Source organism: Vicia villosa, linkage group LG5 (genome assembly GCF_029867415.1).
Source record: "Vicia villosa cultivar HV-30 ecotype Madison, WI linkage group LG5, Vvil1.0, whole genome shotgun sequence".
Lineage (NCBI taxonomy): Eukaryota > Viridiplantae > Streptophyta > Magnoliopsida > Fabales > Fabaceae > Vicia > Vicia villosa.
Window position 1 is genome coordinate 143,003,997 of NC_081184.1, and position 20,996 is coordinate 143,024,992.

The 20,996-nt window shown below is 32.4% G+C and overlaps 3 protein-coding genes across 5 annotated transcripts; 2 read left to right on the top strand and 1 right to left on the bottom strand.

The window, feature by feature from the left end:
* The first annotated feature begins 993 nt into the window (after positions 1-993).
* Positions 994-11,387, top strand: LOC131602877 (protein CHROMATIN REMODELING 24-like). Of its 2 annotated transcripts, none has more exons than XM_058875094.1 (28): positions 994-1,292; positions 1,389-1,487; positions 1,596-1,688; positions 1,816-1,908; positions 2,016-2,108; positions 2,232-2,324; positions 2,482-2,574; positions 2,729-2,821; positions 2,901-3,514; positions 3,605-3,735; positions 3,841-3,895; positions 4,201-4,329; positions 4,870-4,977; positions 5,087-5,142; positions 5,217-5,307; positions 6,304-6,441; positions 6,524-6,601; positions 6,739-6,945; positions 7,031-7,102; positions 7,484-7,564; positions 7,645-7,763; positions 8,694-8,805; positions 8,926-8,994; positions 9,095-9,189; positions 9,440-9,565; positions 10,127-10,189; positions 10,279-10,411; positions 10,764-11,387. In XM_058875094.1, exons 1-28 carry the CDS (start codon positions 1,196-1,198, stop codon positions 10,914-10,916), a joined length of 3,384 nt encoding a protein of 1,127 aa, XP_058731077.1. In that variant the 5' UTR covers positions 994-1,195; the 3' UTR covers positions 10,917-11,387. The 2 variants fall into 2 exon arrangements, with proteins under 2 accessions (XP_058731077.1, XP_058731078.1); XM_058875095.1 differs by having other exon boundaries at positions 2,031-2,108.
* Positions 11,388-11,800: 413 nt separating this feature from the next.
* Positions 11,801-14,147, top strand: LOC131602878 (putative F-box protein At5g39480). Of its 2 annotated transcripts, XM_058875097.1 has the most exons (2): positions 11,801-13,776; positions 13,871-14,019. In XM_058875097.1, exons 1-2 carry the CDS (start codon positions 12,201-12,203, stop codon positions 13,885-13,887), a joined length of 1,593 nt encoding a protein of 530 aa, XP_058731080.1. In that variant the 5' UTR covers positions 11,801-12,200; the 3' UTR covers positions 13,888-14,019. The 2 variants fall into 2 exon arrangements, with proteins under 2 accessions (XP_058731080.1, XP_058731079.1); XM_058875096.1 differs by having other exon boundaries at positions 11,802-14,147.
* Positions 14,148-14,218: 71 nt separating this feature from the next.
* On the bottom strand, positions 14,219-20,857 carry LOC131602880 (lipase-like PAD4). The gene is made up of 4 exons (XM_058875099.1): positions 20,584-20,857; positions 20,159-20,489; positions 16,243-16,965; positions 14,219-14,674 (listed from the first exon to the last, which is right to left on the bottom strand). Exons 1-4 carry the CDS (start codon positions 20,700-20,702, stop codon positions 14,351-14,353), a joined length of 1,497 nt encoding a protein of 498 aa, XP_058731082.1. The 5' UTR covers positions 20,703-20,857; the 3' UTR covers positions 14,219-14,350.
* Positions 20,858-20,996: the final 139 nt, after the last annotated feature.

A 20,996-nucleotide genomic window follows, 5' to 3' on the forward strand; every position in this document is an offset into this window, starting at 1 on the left:
TTTCACATTGGACTACGTCTTGAAGGTCAACCAACATTATTTAAGGCTTCCCCCGGCTCCTTCAATGGCCGCCGGCAAAGCCTTGGGGGCAACTGTTTTAGGTAAAGATCCAAATGACTAAGGTCCAATCCATCTCAAATCCACTCCATTTAATCCAAGGTGTAAAATCAAAAAACATGCTAAGAACAAAGTACAATGTCTGATTTCCACTTTTCACTATACTCATCTTGAACCTTGAATTGACTTGCGCGTTAGTTTGCTAACATACATGTTCATTCCACTTTTGACTAAGTCAATATATATACATATATAGGAGGGATAAAGTTACACCGGAAGAGTTACACCACGAGTTACACTCGCTCAATAACTTCATTTCGAATAAATATTTTTTAAAATCAACCGTTTGATTGAAACATAATATCATATAGATCATGCCTATAAAGTTTGAGAATAATCTATAATGATTTACTATGTCATTGAGTTACATCAAAATTAAGGTGAATTCTTATCTACTCATCATAAAAAGTTGGGTAGAGTTACCCTTAGAGTAAAATGCATTGAAAACAACCAAAAAGTATGCTATTTAATGATAAATTAAATAGGATGAAATTAAATGTTAGAATATGATTGGTGGAATGTACACTACCCAACTTTTTGTGATGAGTAGAGAAGTTATCCCCCAAAATTAATGTTATATGAACATTTATTTTAATGTTAATTTTTGGATATCTTGATGGTATAATAAATCATTATAGATTAATCTCAAACTTTATAAGTATAATCTATATGATATTATGTTTCTATTCAACGGTTGATTTTAAAAAATATTTATTCGAAATAAAGTTACAAGCGAGTGTAACTCATGGTGTAACTCTTCGAGTGTAATTATTACGTCCTTAAAAAAAACTCGCTTTAAAAAAAACAATACTATTACTTTTTTCAAATTCTCAAATCAAACTAAACAACCCTAGAAGTGAAATTGAACCGTGTATATTTGATATTTTTGAGCCCAACCTTGGACAGAAGCAGACCCGATAACATGATCCATTTCACTCCCAAAACTTGAATGCAAAATTCAAATTTAGCGAACAAAGCGGGAATATAAATTCTCCCTCTGAAGTCGCAGCCATATAGGACCCTCCTCACCGTGTAATGAACCGTTGAAAAACACCATTTCATTTCCACACACACTTCAATGGCGAACAAGAGCGTCAGAAAACCTCAGAGTCTCAACGATAGTCACTATCGCTTTCTTCAAGACTTCTCCGCTCCTCCCAAACCCCTCAACAATGGTAATATTACTACTCTTATCCTCTTTTATCGCTTTTCACTCTCATCGTTTCAATCTCACGCTACTTTTTTTTTTGTTTTGTTTTGTTTTTATCTAGATGAATACGATACTCCGATTCAACCTCGAAGCCTCATGTATCATGACGATGATACTATTCCGCAGTTTTCTGCTATCACTGACTTCGATTCACCAATCGGTACCACTTCCGTTCTATTCTATTATCTCATGGTTGTTATTTATATCTTAATCGCATTTCTTTTCATTTCATTTCATTTCTGAGTTGCTTATTTTAATGGATTATCAGATCAAAATTCTCCAGAGAATAATCAACCTGTTTATGTAGAAGAAGCTCATCTACCTAACGAGGTTCCACAGTTTTTAGATGATTGTTCTCTAAGTAAGTGTTTTCATCTCTACATCACTTGAATTGATTGATCTCGATATTATCCTATTGATCATTTTTCGAATATATCTTCTTTGTATTTCATTTCAACCCTCGGTTAAATAACTTACTATATTATTAGGTCAAAATTATTCCGAGAATCGCCAACAAGCTAAGGAAGATGAAGCTCCTATCCCTAACAAGGTTCCACAGTTTTTCGATGATTGCTCTCTTGGTAAGTGTTTTCTTCTCTGCTTAACTTGAATCTGTTTCATGATCATAGAATATATCTTCATTGCAATTCATTTAAATTCTCAGTTACTTAAGATAATATGTTATTAGGTCAAAATTTTGTAGATAACCAGCAACCAGATGATGCAGAAGAAGCTCTTCTTACAAAGGAGGTTCCACAGGGTTTGAATAATTATTCTCCTGGTTAGTGTTTTCTTATCTGCTTCACTTGAATCAATTTCATGATCATCACACTAATCATCTATATAATATATCTTCATTGCAATTCATTTCAATCTTCGGTTACATTAATTAATATGTTATTAGGTCAAAATCATCCGGAGAAATGCCAACCAGTTAATGTAGAAGAAACTCTTCTTCCAAAGGTGGTTCCACAGAGTTTGGATGGTCATACTCCTAGTAAGTGTTTTCTTCTACGCTTCACTTGAATTGATTGACCTCATGACCGCCTCTTTAATATTATTGTTTACATCTTCAACATTACTATTGTTTAAATATTCAGCGAACCATCTCATTTCATTTCATTACTGAGTTGTATATATTTAACGATTATTAGGTCAAAATTATTTGGAGAATAGCCAACCGGTTAAGGTAGAAAGAGCTCTTCTTCCCAAGAAGGTTCCACAGGATTTGGATGATTATTCTCTTAGTAAGTGTTTTCTTTGCTTTACTTGAATTGATTGACCTCATGATAGTTGCTTTAATATTATTGGTTATATCCTCTCATTCTGTTTATTATTGTTTAAATTTTCATCTAATCATTTCATTTCATTACTCGGTTATAAATGCTTAATGATTATTAGGTCCAAATTCTTTAGAGAATAGCCAACCAGTTAATGTTGAAAAAGCTCCTCTTCTTAACAAGGTTCCACATAGCTTCGTCAGTTCTTCTCTTGGTTAGTGTTTTTTTCTCTGCTTCACTTGAATTGATTGACCTCATGATCATCTCATTAATTGGTAATGGAATATTTATAGAGGAGGAAAAGAAGACTAAGGTTAAGGTGCAAGGGCGACGCCGTCTTTGCAAGGTTGCGGATACAGTTGCTAGCAAAAATGTGGCAGTTGATGATTCTAAGTTCGATGATCTTGTGGACTTTGATTCGCCTATTCCGGTGCGAAAAAATGTGATTGAGATTGAGGAGAGTAGGGGTAAGAGTGATATTAGGGATATTTTGTATGAGCTTAGCTCCAAGTTTGATGCACTATCAGTTGAAAAGAAGCCCAAGCCTGCTGAGCGTTTTGTCGGAGGGAAAAAAATTCTTGAAGATAAGGGTTTTGAATTTGCGAGTGCTGGATCTTCATTTTCTCTTAAACAGGAGCCCCGTGATTTCTCATCAAAGAATACTAAGAATGATATTAATGATGTTGAGTATGAGTCAGATGATTCGGTTCAGGTGTTGGACCTTGAGCCTGAGAATGATGGTTCTATTACATTGAATGACCCAAGGTCGACATATAAGTTGCAGCCTAAGATTGCAAAGATGTTGTATCCACATCAGCGGGAAGGATTGAAGTGGCTCTGGTCATTGCATGTTCGGGGTAAAGGTGGAATTTTGGGAGATGACATGGGTTTGGGAAAAACTATGCAGGTAAGAAAATGAAATGAGAAGTAAGATATTTACAGCTTGTAGTCTGCAATAGTTAGTTTGTGATTTAGCAATGCTGGTTTTTTCTTGCAGATTTGTGGCTTTATAGCTGGGCTGTTTCATTCCCGTTTAATTAGAAGGGTGTTGGTTGTGGCCCCCAAAACACTATTGCCACATTGGATCAAAGAGTTGACGGTTGTTGGTCTATCTGAGAAAACAAAAGAGTGCGGATGCCTGACTTTATTCATCACAATAGTTTAATCTTAAAATGCTAAATTTAGACTTTTCTTCTTTTAAAACAACAATATCCAATTTGTGATATTCTGCAGATATTTTGGAACTTGTGCAAAAGCCAGAGAATATGAACTTCAGTACATACTTCAGGTGCTTGATCTTTCTTCTTTTTCCCTTTTAATTGAATGTATCTAGGAATTAAGTACACACTCATGCCTGGTAGCAAGCAAGATAAATAAATATCCCACATTTTGTATGTCAATGTAAAATCAAGCTTGAGATTTAGAAGGAACCTATTTTATGCTGCAGCATCAGTTCTATTTTAGTGAACATTTATTAAAATTGGTTCCCTGGTGGACATTTATTTTAGTGCTGAAGAATTGTAGGTATATGCGAGTTTCAGATTGCTTTGTTTTTATCAATCTTAAACAACATTTTCTCTTGTCTCCCTTTAGAACAGAGGTGTTCTTCTCACCACATATGATATCGTCCGCAACAATACCAAGTCCTTACAGGGGCATAGGTATTTGAACAACGAGGATAATGAAGATGACCCTACGTGGGACTACATGATACTTGATGAGGTAAAAATCGGGTTGTTTATCTAAATTTTATCTTATCTTGGTTTATCTATATACAGTATGTTCATCGCTTCCTCAATTTTTGTAACTTGTTCTCAGATTAAATAAGAAATAGATAACTTTATAAAAATTTGAAGTGTGTAGAGTTGGTTGAATATCTCTCGGGAGAAATATTATATGTGGGAAAACTTTGATTATTTTTCTCCACTTTAAGTACTTTAAAGATTGTTAGCATTTGTGAGACAGACTGAATCTTACCATTTGAGTAACACACTGTGCCCTGAAGTTTTATCTTGCATATTTATCTATATTTCTTTATTTACAAATTACAACTTCTATGCTTATAATAGATAACAGAAACTGATAAAGTATGTCAATTAAAATACAATCTGTGTTGCAATGTGCTGAAATTTAAATTGTATGACATTAAATAGAAATGCTTATGTTTAATATATTAATAATAGTAATTTTTTATTTGGTTCAAAATGTTCTTAATAAAATATGGTAACTTTTTATTTGGTTCAAATTGTTCTTTAAATTTAGGGGCACCTTATAAAGAACCCGAACACTCAGAGAGCTAAAAGTTTGCTTGAGATACCCAGTGCCCATCGCATTATCATTAGTGGCACACCATTGCAAAATAATCTCAAGGTATTTTGATTAAAATTGTCTTGTTTTATAATCACTGAGCTGTGCACTTTATTGCATTAGTGTATATGCTTTGTTTAGCTTATTCAACCTTGTTTAATTACTATAACAGGAGCTGTGGGCATTGTTCAATTTCTGCTGCCCTGAGTTGCTTGGTGACAAGAAATGGTAATTGTCATTTTCATGCAATATATTTTTAGCCAAGTTTCTCATTTCATGATTTAGAAATTATAATTTCTCAGGTTCAAAGATAAATATGAAACACCTATACTTCGTGGAAATGATAAAAATGCCTCTGACAGAGAGAAGCGTACTGGTTCATCTATAGCAAAGGTAATCATTTTTGTTTCAAAACCTAATTTATATTACCTGGACTATGGCTTTAGATGGCATAAGAGTACACTCAAGGTTGAGAGGGGTTGGATTTTGTAGGTGTTTCTCTAAATAACTCGTCTGAGGACGGTATGACCTATTGGAAAGCAAATGATGCTCTTACATTAGTTATAATTTTTGAGAACAAATTTTGGTTTATATAATATGTTTATAAGAACAAATTTTCTGTTTATATAATATATTAATCCTAGACTATAAATCTTCATAGAAAACCTTTGAGTATGAAATTGGTACTGAACATACAATGAGATTGTTCATATTTATATACAAGAGAGCATATCTCAAAAGAGAGACTCCAAAAGGATTAAATGCTATAAAAAAACAAGAAAGATAGAGAGATACCTGATAAATAGTGGATGTGAACCTAATGCCACCTCTTATGTGCTGGTTGCTCCATTTATAATATTCTGTACGCAATTCATAAAGATGGCATGGAATTATCATCTTCCCTTATTTGAGTATGCTCTTTTAGCTATATTTCTACTGCAAGAGAGTATAAGCAATTCCTTGACTGAACATTTTGAATGCCATTGAAGATTTAGGGTTTTATAGAAAGAAGAAAAGTATGACATCGAATTAAGATTATGGTTTAACATGATTTGCAATCTTATAATACACATAAGATGAACCATTAACCCTTTACATTTTACACTAAAAAATGACTCCACATCTTGATTTAATAGGGAATCAAATCATAAAATTAATTCTAAAAAATAATCAAAGAATAGACTAAGATACTGTTAGATAAGAAACAGGTCCGATGTGGTTTTCTATGATAATATTATAAGATATTATAAGATATCTTCAATTTTTCATATCTTCTAACAACTTCGATGAATCAGATAAATTCTAGTTTTTTGTAATATTCTGACCATCAATCAATTATTATGAAATTTTACGTTGACTTAAGCATCGCCACTCCTTTTTTCTTAATAGGAGCTAAGGGATCATATTCAGCCTTACTTTTTGAGACGTTTGAAGAGTGAGGTTTTCAATCAAGATACTGAAAAAACAACAGCAAAACTTTCTCAGAAACAAGAAATCATTGTGTGGCTTCGATTGTCCAATATTCAGGTTAGATATTGCAATTTTTGTTGTTTTTCATTTTATCTTTGAGATAACACTTGTTTTACGGACTTATTTCTATTTGGCGTAGCGGCATCTTTATGAAGCATTTTTGAAGAGTGAGATTGTTCTCTCAGCATTCGATGGTTCACCGCTGGCTGCCCTTACGGTAATTTTTATTATGATATTTGCATTGTTCTCTTTCTTTCTTGGCTGTGCTCTTGTACTTTACATTTATATATGCAATCTTGTTTGGCCATGACTCACTTTTCTGAATTTTATTTTAAAAAACTTTAAATGGGTCAGATTTTGAAGAAAATATGTGATCATCCACTTCTATTGACAAAACGGGCAGCTGAGGATGTATTGGAAGGGTTGGACTCAATGCTTAAGCCAGATGAGGTTAGTGTAGCTGAGAAATTGGCGATGCATATAGCAGATGTTGCAGAAACAGATAAATTTAAAGATGAGCATGATGTATCATGCAAAATATCTTTCATCATGTCATTATTGGTAAGTGCTGATGTCATGTGGATGCAATATATGCTCGTAGTTTTACCTATTTGCATATAATTATAGTCAGTATCATCTTCTGTAGGATAATTTGATCCCTGAAGGCCATAGGGTGCTTATTTTTTCTCAGACTCGCAAGATGCTTAATCTTATCCAGGTCAGTTCAAACATAATATCTTTTAGTTATATATATTTTACATTTACAAGTATTTTGTTTGCACGCTGTTGACCACTCAATCATTTGCTCCACTGTTTCTTGTATGTTGGTGAGTTTTTGTAGTAGGACTTGTATGTGCATAGATAGTGATTCCATAAACTTTATTAAATTGAATTTGTCTGCACTCTGTAAACCATTCAATCATTTTCTCAGCCATTTCTTGTATGCTGGTGAATTATTGTAGTTGTGATTCCCTAAACTTTTAACAAATTTTGGTCTTATGCTAGATAGCGCTGGATGTTTTCCTTATGATTCCTTGCACCATTTTTACTGTGTTTTACTATGAGAGTTGTTTCAAAGATTTCTGTTAATTTATTATAGGAATGCATAACATCCAAAGGTTATGACTATTTACGAATTGATGGCACAACAAAATCCAGTGACAGAATAAAAGTTGTTGATGTAAGTTTTTGCATATTTAATAACCCTTTTAAATCCTCGAAGGGCTACTTTTCCTTGTCTAACTTTTAACTTGATTTCAGGATTTCCAAGATGGTGTTGGAGCCCCAATATTTCTGTTGACATCTCAGGTTGGCGGTTTAGGACTTACGCTTACAAGAGCAGATCGTGTGATTGTTGTTGATCCTGCTTGGAACCCAAGGTACATCTGAAGTATTCCCTCACCTTGGCTTTAACTTAAATCTACTTTTATCTTAAATATAGCAAAGGGGTATTATTATAAAAAGTGCTAGGGTGAGAATGGAACTTTGGACCTCTTTATCACTACACTCTCTCACCACAACTACCAAGCCAACCTCTTATTCCCTCTATTTTGTCAATAACTACGGACTACCACTATTTGAATGGCATTAACGATCCAGAGTGGTTGATTGTTTCTTAATTGAAAAAAAAAGAACTTTTACTGTCTTTCCCATTGTCGTTGAGAATATTGTTTTTAACTGATTTGCATAAAGGATATGTAATAGTTATTTATATAATCCTTTATCCTTTATGAAATGGGATTTATGGTCTTGCATCTTTTGTAGTAACAAGTGCCCTACGGGGAGTTGTTTAAGGAACCTAGAAAAGAAAATTTTGTTTTGGAAATATAAATTAAACACTTGACGAAGTAATAAATGCCTCACTTTCTGTACAAAAGTTACAACTTTTGATTCCTTAAAAAATACCCTAAGAGTACTTGTTAGCATTTTTCTAGTCAATAAATTGTCATTTTTTCCTTTAGAGTGAACTGACTGAAATACTCTGTTTTGTTTTTTTGTTTCTTTCTGCCCATTTTTTCAGAAAAATTTGTTAATTGCTATTAGTGGCTTGTGTGCTAAAGTTTTGCCATACGCGCAGCTTGATAAAAGTTCCTACTAATAATATTTCATTATAAGATTGATCATTTTTGTCTATTGTCAGTTCTGAATCTGATTGAAATTGTACTGTGCATCAATCTAGAAGTTTTTTTTACAGTTGATTACACAAATCTAATTTGTTGCTGTTTTTGAACTTACAATAGCATTACTTCCATTAGATAGTAATTCGACTGTGTTGCATGTAAAGTGACATTATTTTTTGTTTTCAACAGTACTGATAATCAAAGTGTTGACCGGGCATATCGTATTGGTCAAAAGAAAGATGTTATTGTGTATAGACTGATGACATGCGGAACTGTTGAAGAAAAGATCTACAGGAAGCAGGTAATTTTATCTGTTTCAAATGTTTTGTAAAATATCAGTGTATTGGATATAAAATGAAGTATCTAATGTAGTTTTGAAAAACAATTGTCTTTTTTGGCAATTACATTTCATGATGTTTAGGTATATAAAGGAGGATTATTCAAAACAGTTTCTGAACAGAAAGAACAAACTCGGTACTTTAGCCAGCAGGTACAAGTTTGTTGAGAAGTTGTATTTGTTATTCAGATATACATTTGCAATAAGTTCTGATTTGTTATACTAATCTGCATCTTCCATTCACTGCTTGCAGGATCTTAGGGAGCTTTTCAGCCTTCCAAAAGAAGGATTTGATGTGTCTGTTACCCAACGGCAATTGGATGAGAAACATGATTGTAGACATATAGTGTAATAAATCCTTGACTTTGAAATATCTGCTTTGTCTTTTGATTGAAAATTTGGCACTTGTGTTTTTTGACTAACTGTGACATGAATCAATTGTTACTTTACATTATTTGTGACTTTGCTCATTTAATACTGCTTTTACTCGTTGCTCTTCATATCTACTCTCAATTGAAATTTGAAATTTTACAAAGATGATTAACTCATTATGCTCGATCTTTTAATTTTTATCTTATAAGAGTATTTTTTTTTGTAGGGATGCCTCTTTCCATGCACACATAGAGTTTTTGAAACGTCAGGGCATTGCTGGAATTAGTCATCACAGTTTACTATTTTCCAAGTCAGAGCCAGTTCAAGATGCTCCTGAGAATGAAGTAACAAGGTAATCCTTCATGAACATGGTAAATACCTAATAAATAGTGGCAATTAGTTGTAGTTAATGTGTTCTTTGATTTCCTTTTTGTTGTTTTTGTTTTTTACCAAATTTATTGCGCTTACATCTTCATATGGAATTTCATGTCTAACTGAAACCTGAACTATTGCATTTAAATTATGTAAAAGCTCAACCTAAGTATTATTTTTTCAAATATGTCTATGAAGAAAAAATATGCCGAAATTTGAAATGTTATTATGACGGGAACGAAACATGACTAGAAAATCTGATGTATTCACAAAATACAGAAACGGTACTCCCATAATTTTACTCAAATGATCGCCTCATTCCACTTCCCTCTATTTACTTTCACTTCTATTCATAACCCTGTTAATGATGCCATCACTCATATCTCCAATCTCTTATGACACATTCATTTCCATTCTGTTACCTTTAGCAGCAGACCTCAATTGGAGGCCTGTCGATTATTGTTTGAGTGTTTGCAATTACTGTGTTTCTGTTATCAAATTGTTTTATCAGACCTAAAACTGAATAGATACTATGGTGCAGGATTCATAATACTAAATATTTTGGAACATCATCATCATCTTCACGTGAGCAAATTGTTGACGGGTAATGATCCTATATTGCATATAAATTTTTAGAAGCTAAAGGGTGTTTTTGGTTTTGATTTGGTTTTTTCCAATTTTGTTTTACACCAGAGCTGAGTTTGCTTTTAATCCCAAAGATGTTAATTTACACAAAAAAGACATTTCTCCAAGTAGTGTTGGTAAATTGACTGAGTTAGAAATCAAGGATAGAATTGTTCGACTCTCCCAAATGCTCTCTAATACGGTATGCTTTTTTCTCTCTTCTGAACACTGTTCTATAGATATTATCACTTATACAGTAATTCCACTTCTAGAATTATTTTGGCAGACAAGGTTATTATTTGATAAAGCACAGACCAATTATTTAAAAAATATGCTCATTTCAAGAACCAACTAGCAAAACTACTATGTCTGGAATTAAATACCAAAATTTGCATTAGAAAAGTTGATGCGCACGTGCATGAACTTTTCAAATATTCTTTTTTATGCTAATATTTTCATTATGGACAGAATGGTTCTGATGCATTTCTTATAGGCTTATACTGTAACTGAAATGGAATGAACTAATTTTAGTATCTCCATTTAAACCTATGCAGGCAATGGTTTCTAAATTACCTGACAAAGGAGAAAAACTACGGAAAAGGATTACAGAGTTGAATCGAGCTCTTACTAAGCTGAAGATGGAACAAACAAACGTAGTTGATTTGGATGATATTACAGATGAATTTGAAAGGGTGGTGAATGTATAACTTATGCATTATCAATATTGTCATTTACTGGAGGTGGCAACAAGGTTGATAGAAATGTTTCATCATTTATAGTAGAAAGTGGTTATGTCAACTTACTGGTTGAAGATTTTGTAAATTGAAACAAAAGCACTGTGCATCTGGAGATGTTACTGCGCATAACCAAGGAAACTAAATATTTTTTGATCTGGAGTTTTTATTATGGGAATCAACTGCGATTCCTATTTGGATAATGAAAACGAATGCATTAAGCACTACGAGTACATCCACATTACATGTATGGAGCCAATTTCAATATTCAAGCACTTAAAATAATTGCATTTATGTCGAATTAATAATAGTTGAGTTTTATTTACTGATTTAGTTAACTACGAGTACTTTTTAGTTATTAGTATTAAACTGAAACTATTAAATTGGAATTAACCAAATTGTTTTGGTAAATGAATGTCACAAATTGTTTTGGTAAATGAATGTCGAAGAATTTAATTTTGAATCAGCTATTATTATTAAATTGGAATTAATCAAGATTTTATCTGTCTTTTGGTTTAACTTTAAATTATTAGAGTCTCTTTTCGTCTGGGAATTGGACTGTTAAAGAAAAACTAAACAAAATTATCTAGATATTATCATATTTATAATACTTTTTTTTTCTCTTCTATATTCTTTTTCCTAATTTTATTTAAATTTTGTTAAATTGCATCTTAAAGTACAAGAATAATTAAGAGTAGTAGGTTAAAGAATTTTAAAAATAGAAATATTGTGTTAGTTTTATGTTATCTATATTTTCAACAAATTGAATATTCTATAAAAAATAATATTTCTACACTTAATTTATTGATGTGTACTTTGCATTTGTTGCTTTCTTCTTACAATGCGGAAAAAGAGTACCATAAATGCAAAACTCAAAATTTCCACGCAACATGTTCTGTCCCATTTGGAACATTGTCTTGTAGGCACTGGAAACAGTCAAAGTAACACAGATCGACATGAATCTTTTACCTTCAATCATGCAAACTTATAATTTGGGACACTGACTTCACTTGACTTGACTCATCTCCACTTCATTTCTCCATCTTTACAGTTTACACTCAACTTTCTGAGTTTCATTTTCCCCAACAAAACGCGTCAGTACAAAATTTCCAATCATGAAAAGTCCGCAATATCATACATTAAATGACCCAATTCAGTTCTGATAGGTATGTCGCTATTTTTTGAGTAAACAAAGACACTACCACTCAAAAATTTATTTTTTATCATTAAATTTTGTTGGGTTGGATTGGATTCATTATGTTGTTACCTGAATCTGATCCTTCTCCCCATGATTCAAGTTTGCTTCTTTGTTTACCAGATGATGTGTTTGCCACAGTTTCTAGGTTCTTGATTCCTAGAGAAGTTTTCAATCTCAGTCTATGTTGCAAGAGTCTCTATGCTCTTGCAACATCTGAAAAAGTTTGGCTTACTCAATGTGACATTATAGGTATTGTGTCACACAAAGACCTAGTTGAGTGGAGAGAGTGTGTTTCATCTTACAAAGCACTCTGTCGTTTTCTTTCGAGTGTTAAACCGTTGATTGGTATATGGGTTCAACAGAATCCTGAGCTTGGTAACCTTGTTTATGTAATGCCGGGTTTTGTTTCTGTTGTCGCGTGCCGAATAATTCCTCAGGAGATTGTTTCATCAGGGAGTATTCAAGATGGTTCTATCCTTTGGTCGCCCGTGTTTGAAATTGTTTGTGATTTCGATGGTTCGGATATGTTTTTTCTTCATGGAAGGGAAGAAAAGGGAATAGATTGTGTTTATCATGGTTCTGTTAAGTGTGTTAATAGATTTTGTAATTTATTGCTGCTTGAGGTTGAATCTTTGAAACATGATAATAATGAGGCATTAGTTCCTTTTAGCAAGTTGGGTTATAGGGATAGAAAAAAGTTGCTTGAGGTCACTACTAATAGTAGCCAAGTTAGATTAGAGGTTCCTAATTATGCGAATGATCCATTGTTTCCTAGATCAAGAGATGATTATATCAATTTTCAGAAAGATTTGGTGCTCTTGAAGGAAAGAAGAGAATTTCTTATTCAAATGACTCAAATGTATAAGCTTGGTTGTATTCAGATTGAAAATAAGGAAAATTCTCGAGAGGAGGAAGTTGGTTCGATGCAATTTGAGGTTAATGAGGTAAGAAAGAGTCTTGATTATTCCAAGGCTTTATCTTTTCCTCCAAGCAATGAGAATGGTCACACACAATGCATCAAGAGAAAAAGTTTAGGCGGTTACTTCTGGGGAGGCTTTAAACATATCTTTGGAAGATCTAGTTCAATTGATGGCTGTGTTTTTAATATTGATCAGCAACACGACACAATCACTGAAACCAGAGATGATCGAAGTTCTAGTTCAACGGTTGGAAATGTTGATAAACAACAAAACACGAATGCAGGAACAGGAGAAGATCGAAGTTCTAGTACAATCGATGGCAGCGTTATCAGTAATAATCAGCAACACAACACGACTGCAGGAACAAGAAACGACCGCATGATGGATAGTTCGAGCCATGAGACAAAGCGTGATAAGCTTCAAGACTTTCTCAAATCACGGGACACACTAAGGCTAACGTTAAAGGCATTAACTGCAAACTTGTCTTCTTTTCGAGGCTGGCCGAATATGAACAAGAATTGGTTTGCACTTTACAAGATGCCTTTGCAAGTTCCTAAAGTAGACCAAGTGTATGCTGGTTTATGGGGAGGAACGTTTGGTTGGCCTCATGAAAAATCTTCTCAAGATAAGCCTAGAAAGCCTCTATTCTTTCTTTTGCTCTCTTATTCAGAGTCGAAGGGACAACAATTTCTCATCGGAACAAAAATATTGGAAGGTACTTGCTACGCCATGCATCCTAATGGATCTGCAATGTTCACAGTGAATATCAATGAGCCTTCATCTGATCCTTTTCCTTGGAAAACAGACAGGAACTCATTATCGATGAATAATATTGAACACGCTTTTATGGGAGAAGGTATTGCAAGCGGTTATGGTTTCAAATATCCAGGATCAAAGCCTGGTTCACTCTTTGTATTTCAAAATGGTGATCTCGCCTTTGTTTGGAAGGAATCAAGAGATGTTTTGACGCTGCGAAGACTTAACTTGCAAGAACTTTTGAAGAAAGGAAAAAAGATACCTTCTTTGCCTCCCATTGACAACTTTTCTTATTTGATGAAGTCCTACTTAAATGTGTTTACCAGCTAAAAATGTCGTGTTAGATAGCTCATTAGATATCAAAATTTGCGCATGTTTTTTTTTTATGAATATCAAATCATTTTGTAAGGAAGTTACAGTTAGAATGATCTATGAACTTAAATAAAATTATTTGCACAAGCCAGCTTTTTTGTATGGTTACTATATTAAGAAGTTAGTATAATTGCGAAGCATATAAAAAAGTTTATACACAATCATAACCCTTGAGAACAAATCCGAAAGGCTTTAATTACAAAGTCACGAGGTAGCTCATCTTTTTCTAACATGTCAATCACATTGTCCCAAAATCTAGCAAGTTTGATACGGTTTCTATCAACTTTCATTTCTCTTTTGGAAGTGCCTCTGGTGCCCATTTCATCATCTTGTTCATCACACCAAGTTTTGTACCAGTCTATTTGCGCTCTTATAGGTATAAGCACGGCTAAGGATATTCTAAGCCTTGCAGCAATCAGAGCTCGTGATGGATCCATTCTCCTTGCTGATCTTAGACATTCTTTTGCAGGTATGACAGCAGATTCCTGTTAGTTACATCATAGTAATTCGTTTAGTGAAAAATTGTTTGGATAAACAACTTAAGTAATCGCTTTTAGCATATTTAACTAGGGGTGGCAAAATGGATGGATTGGATGGATATGGATTGGATTGTTAATGGATGGATCAAAACAATCCATTAATCCATTAACAATCCACTAACATAACCTTTAAAAAATCCAATCCAATCCATCCATTAAAAATATAATCCAACCAATCCATCCATTAAAAATTTTCAATGGATGGATATCCATCCATCCATAATTTTAATTTAAACATTTTAATTAAAATTTTCTTATAAAAAAATAAAATTTCACAAAAAATACATTTTATAATTACAAAAAAATAATTCTCACTTCTCTCCTTATCGGTATTTTCCCTTGTTTTAGTTACTTATGTTCCCTTTCAATTTTATTCTTTTTAGTCATAATTAAGGCGAATACTATTAAAAATGATTAAATCGCTTTTTTTTTTTTAAATTTTATAGTCATAATCTGCTATTTTAATTATTTCAAGATCATAATTCAATTTTGGTATAATCCTCTATGAGTCTGCAATTTTGATCATAAATTAATCTGCCATTTTACAACATATTCTATCAAACGGATTTTTACCATTTGCACAATGATGACGTTAAATGATTTCATAAAATTCTAAATTGTAGAATTCTTATGGTAAAATAGAATACTAATACGTAATTAGTTTCACTTAAATATATTAAATTAATAAAAATAAAACAAAATTACTGTCAAATTTTGTTTTGTTTTTATAATCATGGTCAAATTTACTCAAATTTACCTTTATCTTTAATTAACTAGTTTAATTTAATTGCTACTGATTATGACATTTAGTCTACTAAAGAAATTAATAAGGTTAATTTAGCCTTAATCTTAATTTTTTTCTTATAATATACAATATGCCAAATATGTATATTTCTAATTATAATTATGTGACTCCATCTTCTAATAAGAAACAGAATATAAATAAATATCAAAACAATAAAAAGAAAATCTAATTTAGACTTTGCTTAAATTATGAGAAAATTACGGACATTATTTATCATTTGTTTTTGGGTGATATTCTACTTAGGTTAATTAACGGTAGTTTTCTATTGATTAAATAATTTAACCTGTAAATGATTTAAGTATAGGAAAAATAGACAGAGGGAGGGGCAAAGAGAGAAAAAGGGAAAGAGATTTTTCATGTGTCTTTTATAATAAAAATAATTAATAGTGAGAAATTTTCAAAAAAAATATTTTTTGTCAATTTAAAATATAAAATAAAGTTCTGTAAAATTGATGTTAATTTTTGTAAAAAAAAGTTATTAATTAAACATAATCCATTGGATTTCTAAAATGAGATGGATGGATTGGATCCATCCATATGATTAAATGGATGGATTGGATCCAATCCATTAAGTATTATTTTGTTTGAGGGATGGATTGGATGGATTAATTTTTGGATGGATTGGATGGATATTGGTTAAATGGATTTTATTGCCACCCCTATATTTAACTAGTAGACAATGTTTAGGCCAGTAGACAGTAATTATTACCTGGTTTGCTAAACCGGAAGATTGGATGGCCAATTCAAGCCCTGCCTCATAGCTTGAGTTAGGAATGTTCATCAGCTTAGAGTTATTCTGATTCAACATTTGCGAAGACAATTTGTTAACATATTCTCCATACTTCAAATGATCCTCAATATTACAAGATGGAGAACTTGTTGAAAGCAACAAATGCATCATCTTTACAATTGTGTTTGGATTATGCACACACAAAGCTCCTTCATCTGAAACAAATAAGTAGTTTCCAAAAGGATGAAACAAAATTGACCCTGAAGATTCTTTATTTTGTGTTGCAGCTTCCAAGTAATCCAATACAGCGGCGAACAACTCAGATTTCTCTTGGTCAGAAACTTGAACAGCAAGTTTTCGAAATTCTGGGGAAGCCATTGAGTAGTGCCAAAACTGAAGCAAGCAGTTTAGCCGAGGAGTGAGGGGTGTAATAGGTGCAAATAGCAATCTTGGCATTATGTCATGTTTTGATACTACATGACAGAAATTTCCACCCCATCTTTCTATGGAAATGGCTTGAGAAAATGATTTGTTACCAAGTAATGGTGAACCGAAAGTGATGCACATTACTGGTAATGATGAAGAGATGGATTGGAGGTATGAAAGAAGCCAAAGGGTGCATAGAGATGCTGTAGCTCCTCCGATGGAATGCCCAGTGATCACAATTGATTTTGTGTCTGTTTTTTCCAATATTCCCAACACCTTAAATGGTAACATTAATTTTTAATAGCAAAGTTGTGAATTACATTCTAGGAAACAATTAAAAGAAAAGAAAAAAAAGACCTTCTAAGATTTTAACATGAATATTTAGTACAAACAAATGATTAGGTTGTCATTACTAACCTTGTCTCTTTCTTCATCAAGCTAACATTTTTTTTTTGGAACGATACCTTATTTCAAATAAAGGACATGACTCAAAAAAAGAAATTCTCAAATTAAAAAAAAAAGTGAAAGATTTTTTACCTTTCATATTCCACTCCCCCTTATAAAAAAACAACACAATTAAGATTCCTTATTTTTTCTTATTTCAGTGTTTCTTTCTCTGAAAGTTTTTTTTATCTTCTCTAATTATTTTCATCTTCACCGCACGCTGCTGCTTCTGTCTCCACAAGATTTTTCATCTTTTATTACAATTTTTTATTTTATTTTTCTAGATGTTTCTAAATTTTGTAATTTTTGGTTGTTGGAGATGAGTTTGGATCATTAGATGACCCTGAATTTCTTGAAGTTGCTGACTTGTCTTTGGATGAGTGGGACTTAGAGGTTAGTTTTCTGTGGTCTGACTATGATATGATTTGTATCATTTTCTTTTGATGGATTTATGTCTTTTTTTATTGAATTTATTAAGTTTAAATAAACATAAATTTTGCTTCCAATTTTAATCTCTTTATAAATTGTACCCATAAGTTGCATTGCATTATTAAATTAATATATAAAATATATATAGATAGTCGTGTCTATGTCCTAGGTTTTTGACATTAGCAGGGTCCTCGTGTCTGTATCCGTGCCGTGTCTCGTGTTTGTGTCTGTGTCGCGTGTTCGTGCCCGAGTCTGGATTTCATAGGGTACCGACTAGTGTGCAAACACATGGTTGACATATAGGTGATTTATTCATTCCAATAGGTTTGCATCATCAAGGTTTAACCCTAAGCCCGTACCTTTTAATCTTAATCTTGGATGTATTCATAGAGCACATCAAAGAGCTAGCACCGAAATACATGCTTTTTGCAGATAATATAGTCATACTTGGAGAGTCGAATGAGAATTTAAAAGAGAGATTGAAGACGAGTTTTAGAAACACATGATTTTCGCCTAAGTAGAAGTAAACATAAAGTATATAGAATGTAAGTTCAACCAAAAAGAAGCATTTCTAATCTAGAGGTGAAAGTTGGAAATCATATCATCTCTCAAGTCACACAATTTAATATCTAGGATCCGAAATACAAAATGTTAGACAAATTTTATCGGACTGCGGTAAAACATGAAATGTTGTACGAGACAAAATATTGAAGAGAAAATTTTATCAGACTACGGTAAAACCTGCGATGTTGTATAGGACAAAATGTTGGGCGATTAAAAATCAAACCTGAGAATAAAATAAGTGAAACATAGATGAAGATGTTGCATTGAATGTGGAATAAAACTAAATAAACTAGGATTAAAAATGAAAAAAAGATACTCTTTTCCTTTTTAAGTGTCACTTTGACGAATTTTTTTATTCTTTTTTAAGTGTCATTTCAAAGTTTAAAGTATTAATGATGGTAGTTTTGTCAAAATTATCCGTACTCATTTATTATAGAAAGAGAAAAAAGTAAAATAAATTACTAAAAAGTTAAAGATATTATAGACAAAAATAATAATAGTTTAAAAAGTAACAACAATTATTAGTTGTCTTGATATATGTAAAAAGTAAAAAAAATAAAAAAATAAAAAGGAACCGAGGAATTGTAGGATAATGATGCTTATTAATGTGTTGTGAATTATTTTATTTTTTTTAGAATTGTTAGTAATACTAAGGGTGGCAAAACGGATCGTGGTTCCTCAGACGTGTCCCTCAAAATCCTCCGCCTCCCAAAGTCCGTCTCGCCTATTCGTTCAGTCTATCCCACCTTAAGTCCGTCGTTTTTTTAGTTAATTATAGTAATTCTAATTCTTGATGGTTTAATTTATACATTTATTTATAAATATATATGTAACTTTTTTTAAGTGAAATTTGTTAAAGACATGTTTTATACAAATTGCTTTAAAAGTTTAATTGAAATGTATAAAAAATTTATTAACCTATTAAAAATGTAAAAATAAATTAATAAAAAAAATAAGCAGACAACCACGCCGCCCTCCAACCCACCATCTTGGTGGGACAAGCTTGATTTTTAGGCCCATTTTGATTTGGCGGGCTTGTCCGCTCAATTTTTTTCCCGAGCATAAGGCAGGACGAGGCGGGTGGCCCATTTCGCTACACCTAACTAATACCATTGACTATTGACTATTGACTTTTGTTTGCATTTCTCAATTTGTTGTTTTTTTCTTTACGAAAACTTATAAAAACGCCTCCATTATTGTAGAGACCGGAATCAAGAGAGAATGATGTTCAAGAGATTAATTTCAGTTTCTAAATATCTTAATTTAATGTTTATATTTGAATATTATTTTTAATTTTTAATTCATTTTCAAAATAGTTTAATGACATAAATAATACGATATATTAAAATAATTTAAATATGAGGTGAGAAAGGTAACTCAATTAGTAATATCTATTTTCATAATTTAAAGAAGATATAATTTGCATGCTTGCGAAAAATTCAAATAAGCATTTTTATTTTGTTAATAAAGTTGGCATGTTATCATAATTAAGATCAAACATGATTAAGAGACTAAAATCATGAAAATTTTAAAATTTGAAAACTAAACTTAAATTTTTTCTAAATTAAAGAACTAAAATCATAAATATACAAAGATAGAGAGAATTATAACTGCCCAAAAAATTAATTAAAATATAAATTGAGTTCATAAAAAAAGATTAAGGGTTTAATGGTGATGCACTGACAGTGTAAAAAAGTTTTACACTGTCATCCAATAAGAATATATCATTCTGCCATGTCATTTCAGTAATTTAAAAATAAAAGTATGACTTGGTACGATACATAGTCGTGATTTTCTCAAAGATTAATAGTACTAAGGGGACAACTTCTCTACCCATCTCAAAAAGTTGGGTAGAGTAGCTTCAACCAATCAAAAGATCCTATTTAATTTAACATATTTAATTAATTGTAAAAATTATACAATTATTTGATATTTCCAAGACATTTTACATTGGAGGTAACTTTACCAACTTTTTAAATTGGGTAGATAAGAATTCAGCTAGTACTGAATGATTTGAAAGGAGAAAACAAACCTGATTTTGGATTGAGTTGAAAAGGGAGGAAAAGATATTCAGCATCTCGCCGTGAACCATCACCGGCTTCTTCACTTCCTTATTCCGACGGGACAAAAACAGCGGCACGCCACCGATGCTATCCAACGGCACCAACGTTCTCCAACTCGGATCCGATCCTCTGACCATTTGAACGCCGGAGAAAGCTACATACACGACGGTGCCAACACGCTCCACCATAAAACTGCCGAGGTTAGCGGTGGAGGTGTTAGCCTGACTGCATAGCCTCCATGACTCCGGCAAGAGTGGCGTGGAAATCAAGAACGTAGCCAGCATCTCGCTGCTCTCAAACCTGACAGAAAAACAAACGACATGAATTTCAACAACCTTAGTTAGGAAATTGCTTCTAAGTTGTTTTGTTTGGAAATGAATGAGTGAGTACTTACTGAGAAGGGTCGTTTGCAGCCATTAGTTGGAGTGTTGCCTTTGTGGAGAGGAAGAATGAGTAATCTTCCAAGTGTGAACAACACAACTTGAATTGAATTAGACTTTGAGTTATGCACATACTTACTACATATGGACCATTTATACATGATCTTTTTATTTTTGATATTTTTTTTATAAACACATCACAAACTATAATTTGCGACGTGGAAAATTACACCGCTATAGATAGTTTCACATTTATACATATAGATGCAGCTATAGAATTTCCATTAGGTAGATAACCATTATAGGACTAATCTTGTCATGTTAAATAAACCATTCTAAAGAATGACATATATGATATGTAGCTTCTGTATCCAAAATTCAGTTTATACTACTATAAGCATTAATGTTTTGTGATTTCTTATTTTAT

Bases quoted from the DNA above. Each gene is read 5' to 3' on its own strand.
- LOC131602877 (XM_058875094.1), top strand. From the start codon at position 1,196: ATGGCGAACAAGAGCGTCAGAAAACCTCAGAGTCTCAACGATAGTCAC. The intron at 9,190-9,439 runs GTAATAAATCCT...TTTTTTTTGTAG, and splicing joins CATGATTGTAGACATATAGT to GGATGCCTCTTTCCATGCAC. The intron at 10,412-10,763 runs GTATGCTTTTTT...AAACCTATGCAG, and splicing joins CCCAAATGCTCTCTAATACG to GCAATGGTTTCTAAATTACC.
- LOC131602878 (XM_058875096.1), top strand. From the start codon at position 12,201: ATGTTGTTACCTGAATCTGATCCTTCTCCCCATGATTCAAGTTTGCTT.
- LOC131602880 (XM_058875099.1), bottom strand. From the start codon at position 20,702: ATGTGCATAACTCAAAGTCTAATTCAATTCAAGTTGTGTTGTTCACAC. The intron at 20,490-20,583 runs GTAAGTACTCAC...TTTTTCTGTCAG, and splicing joins GCTGCAAACGACCCTTCTCA to GTTTGAGAGCAGCGAGATGC. The intron at 16,966-20,158 runs GTTTGTTTTCTC...TTACCATTTAAG, and splicing joins TCAACTCAATCCAAAATCAG to GTGTTGGGAATATTGGAAAA.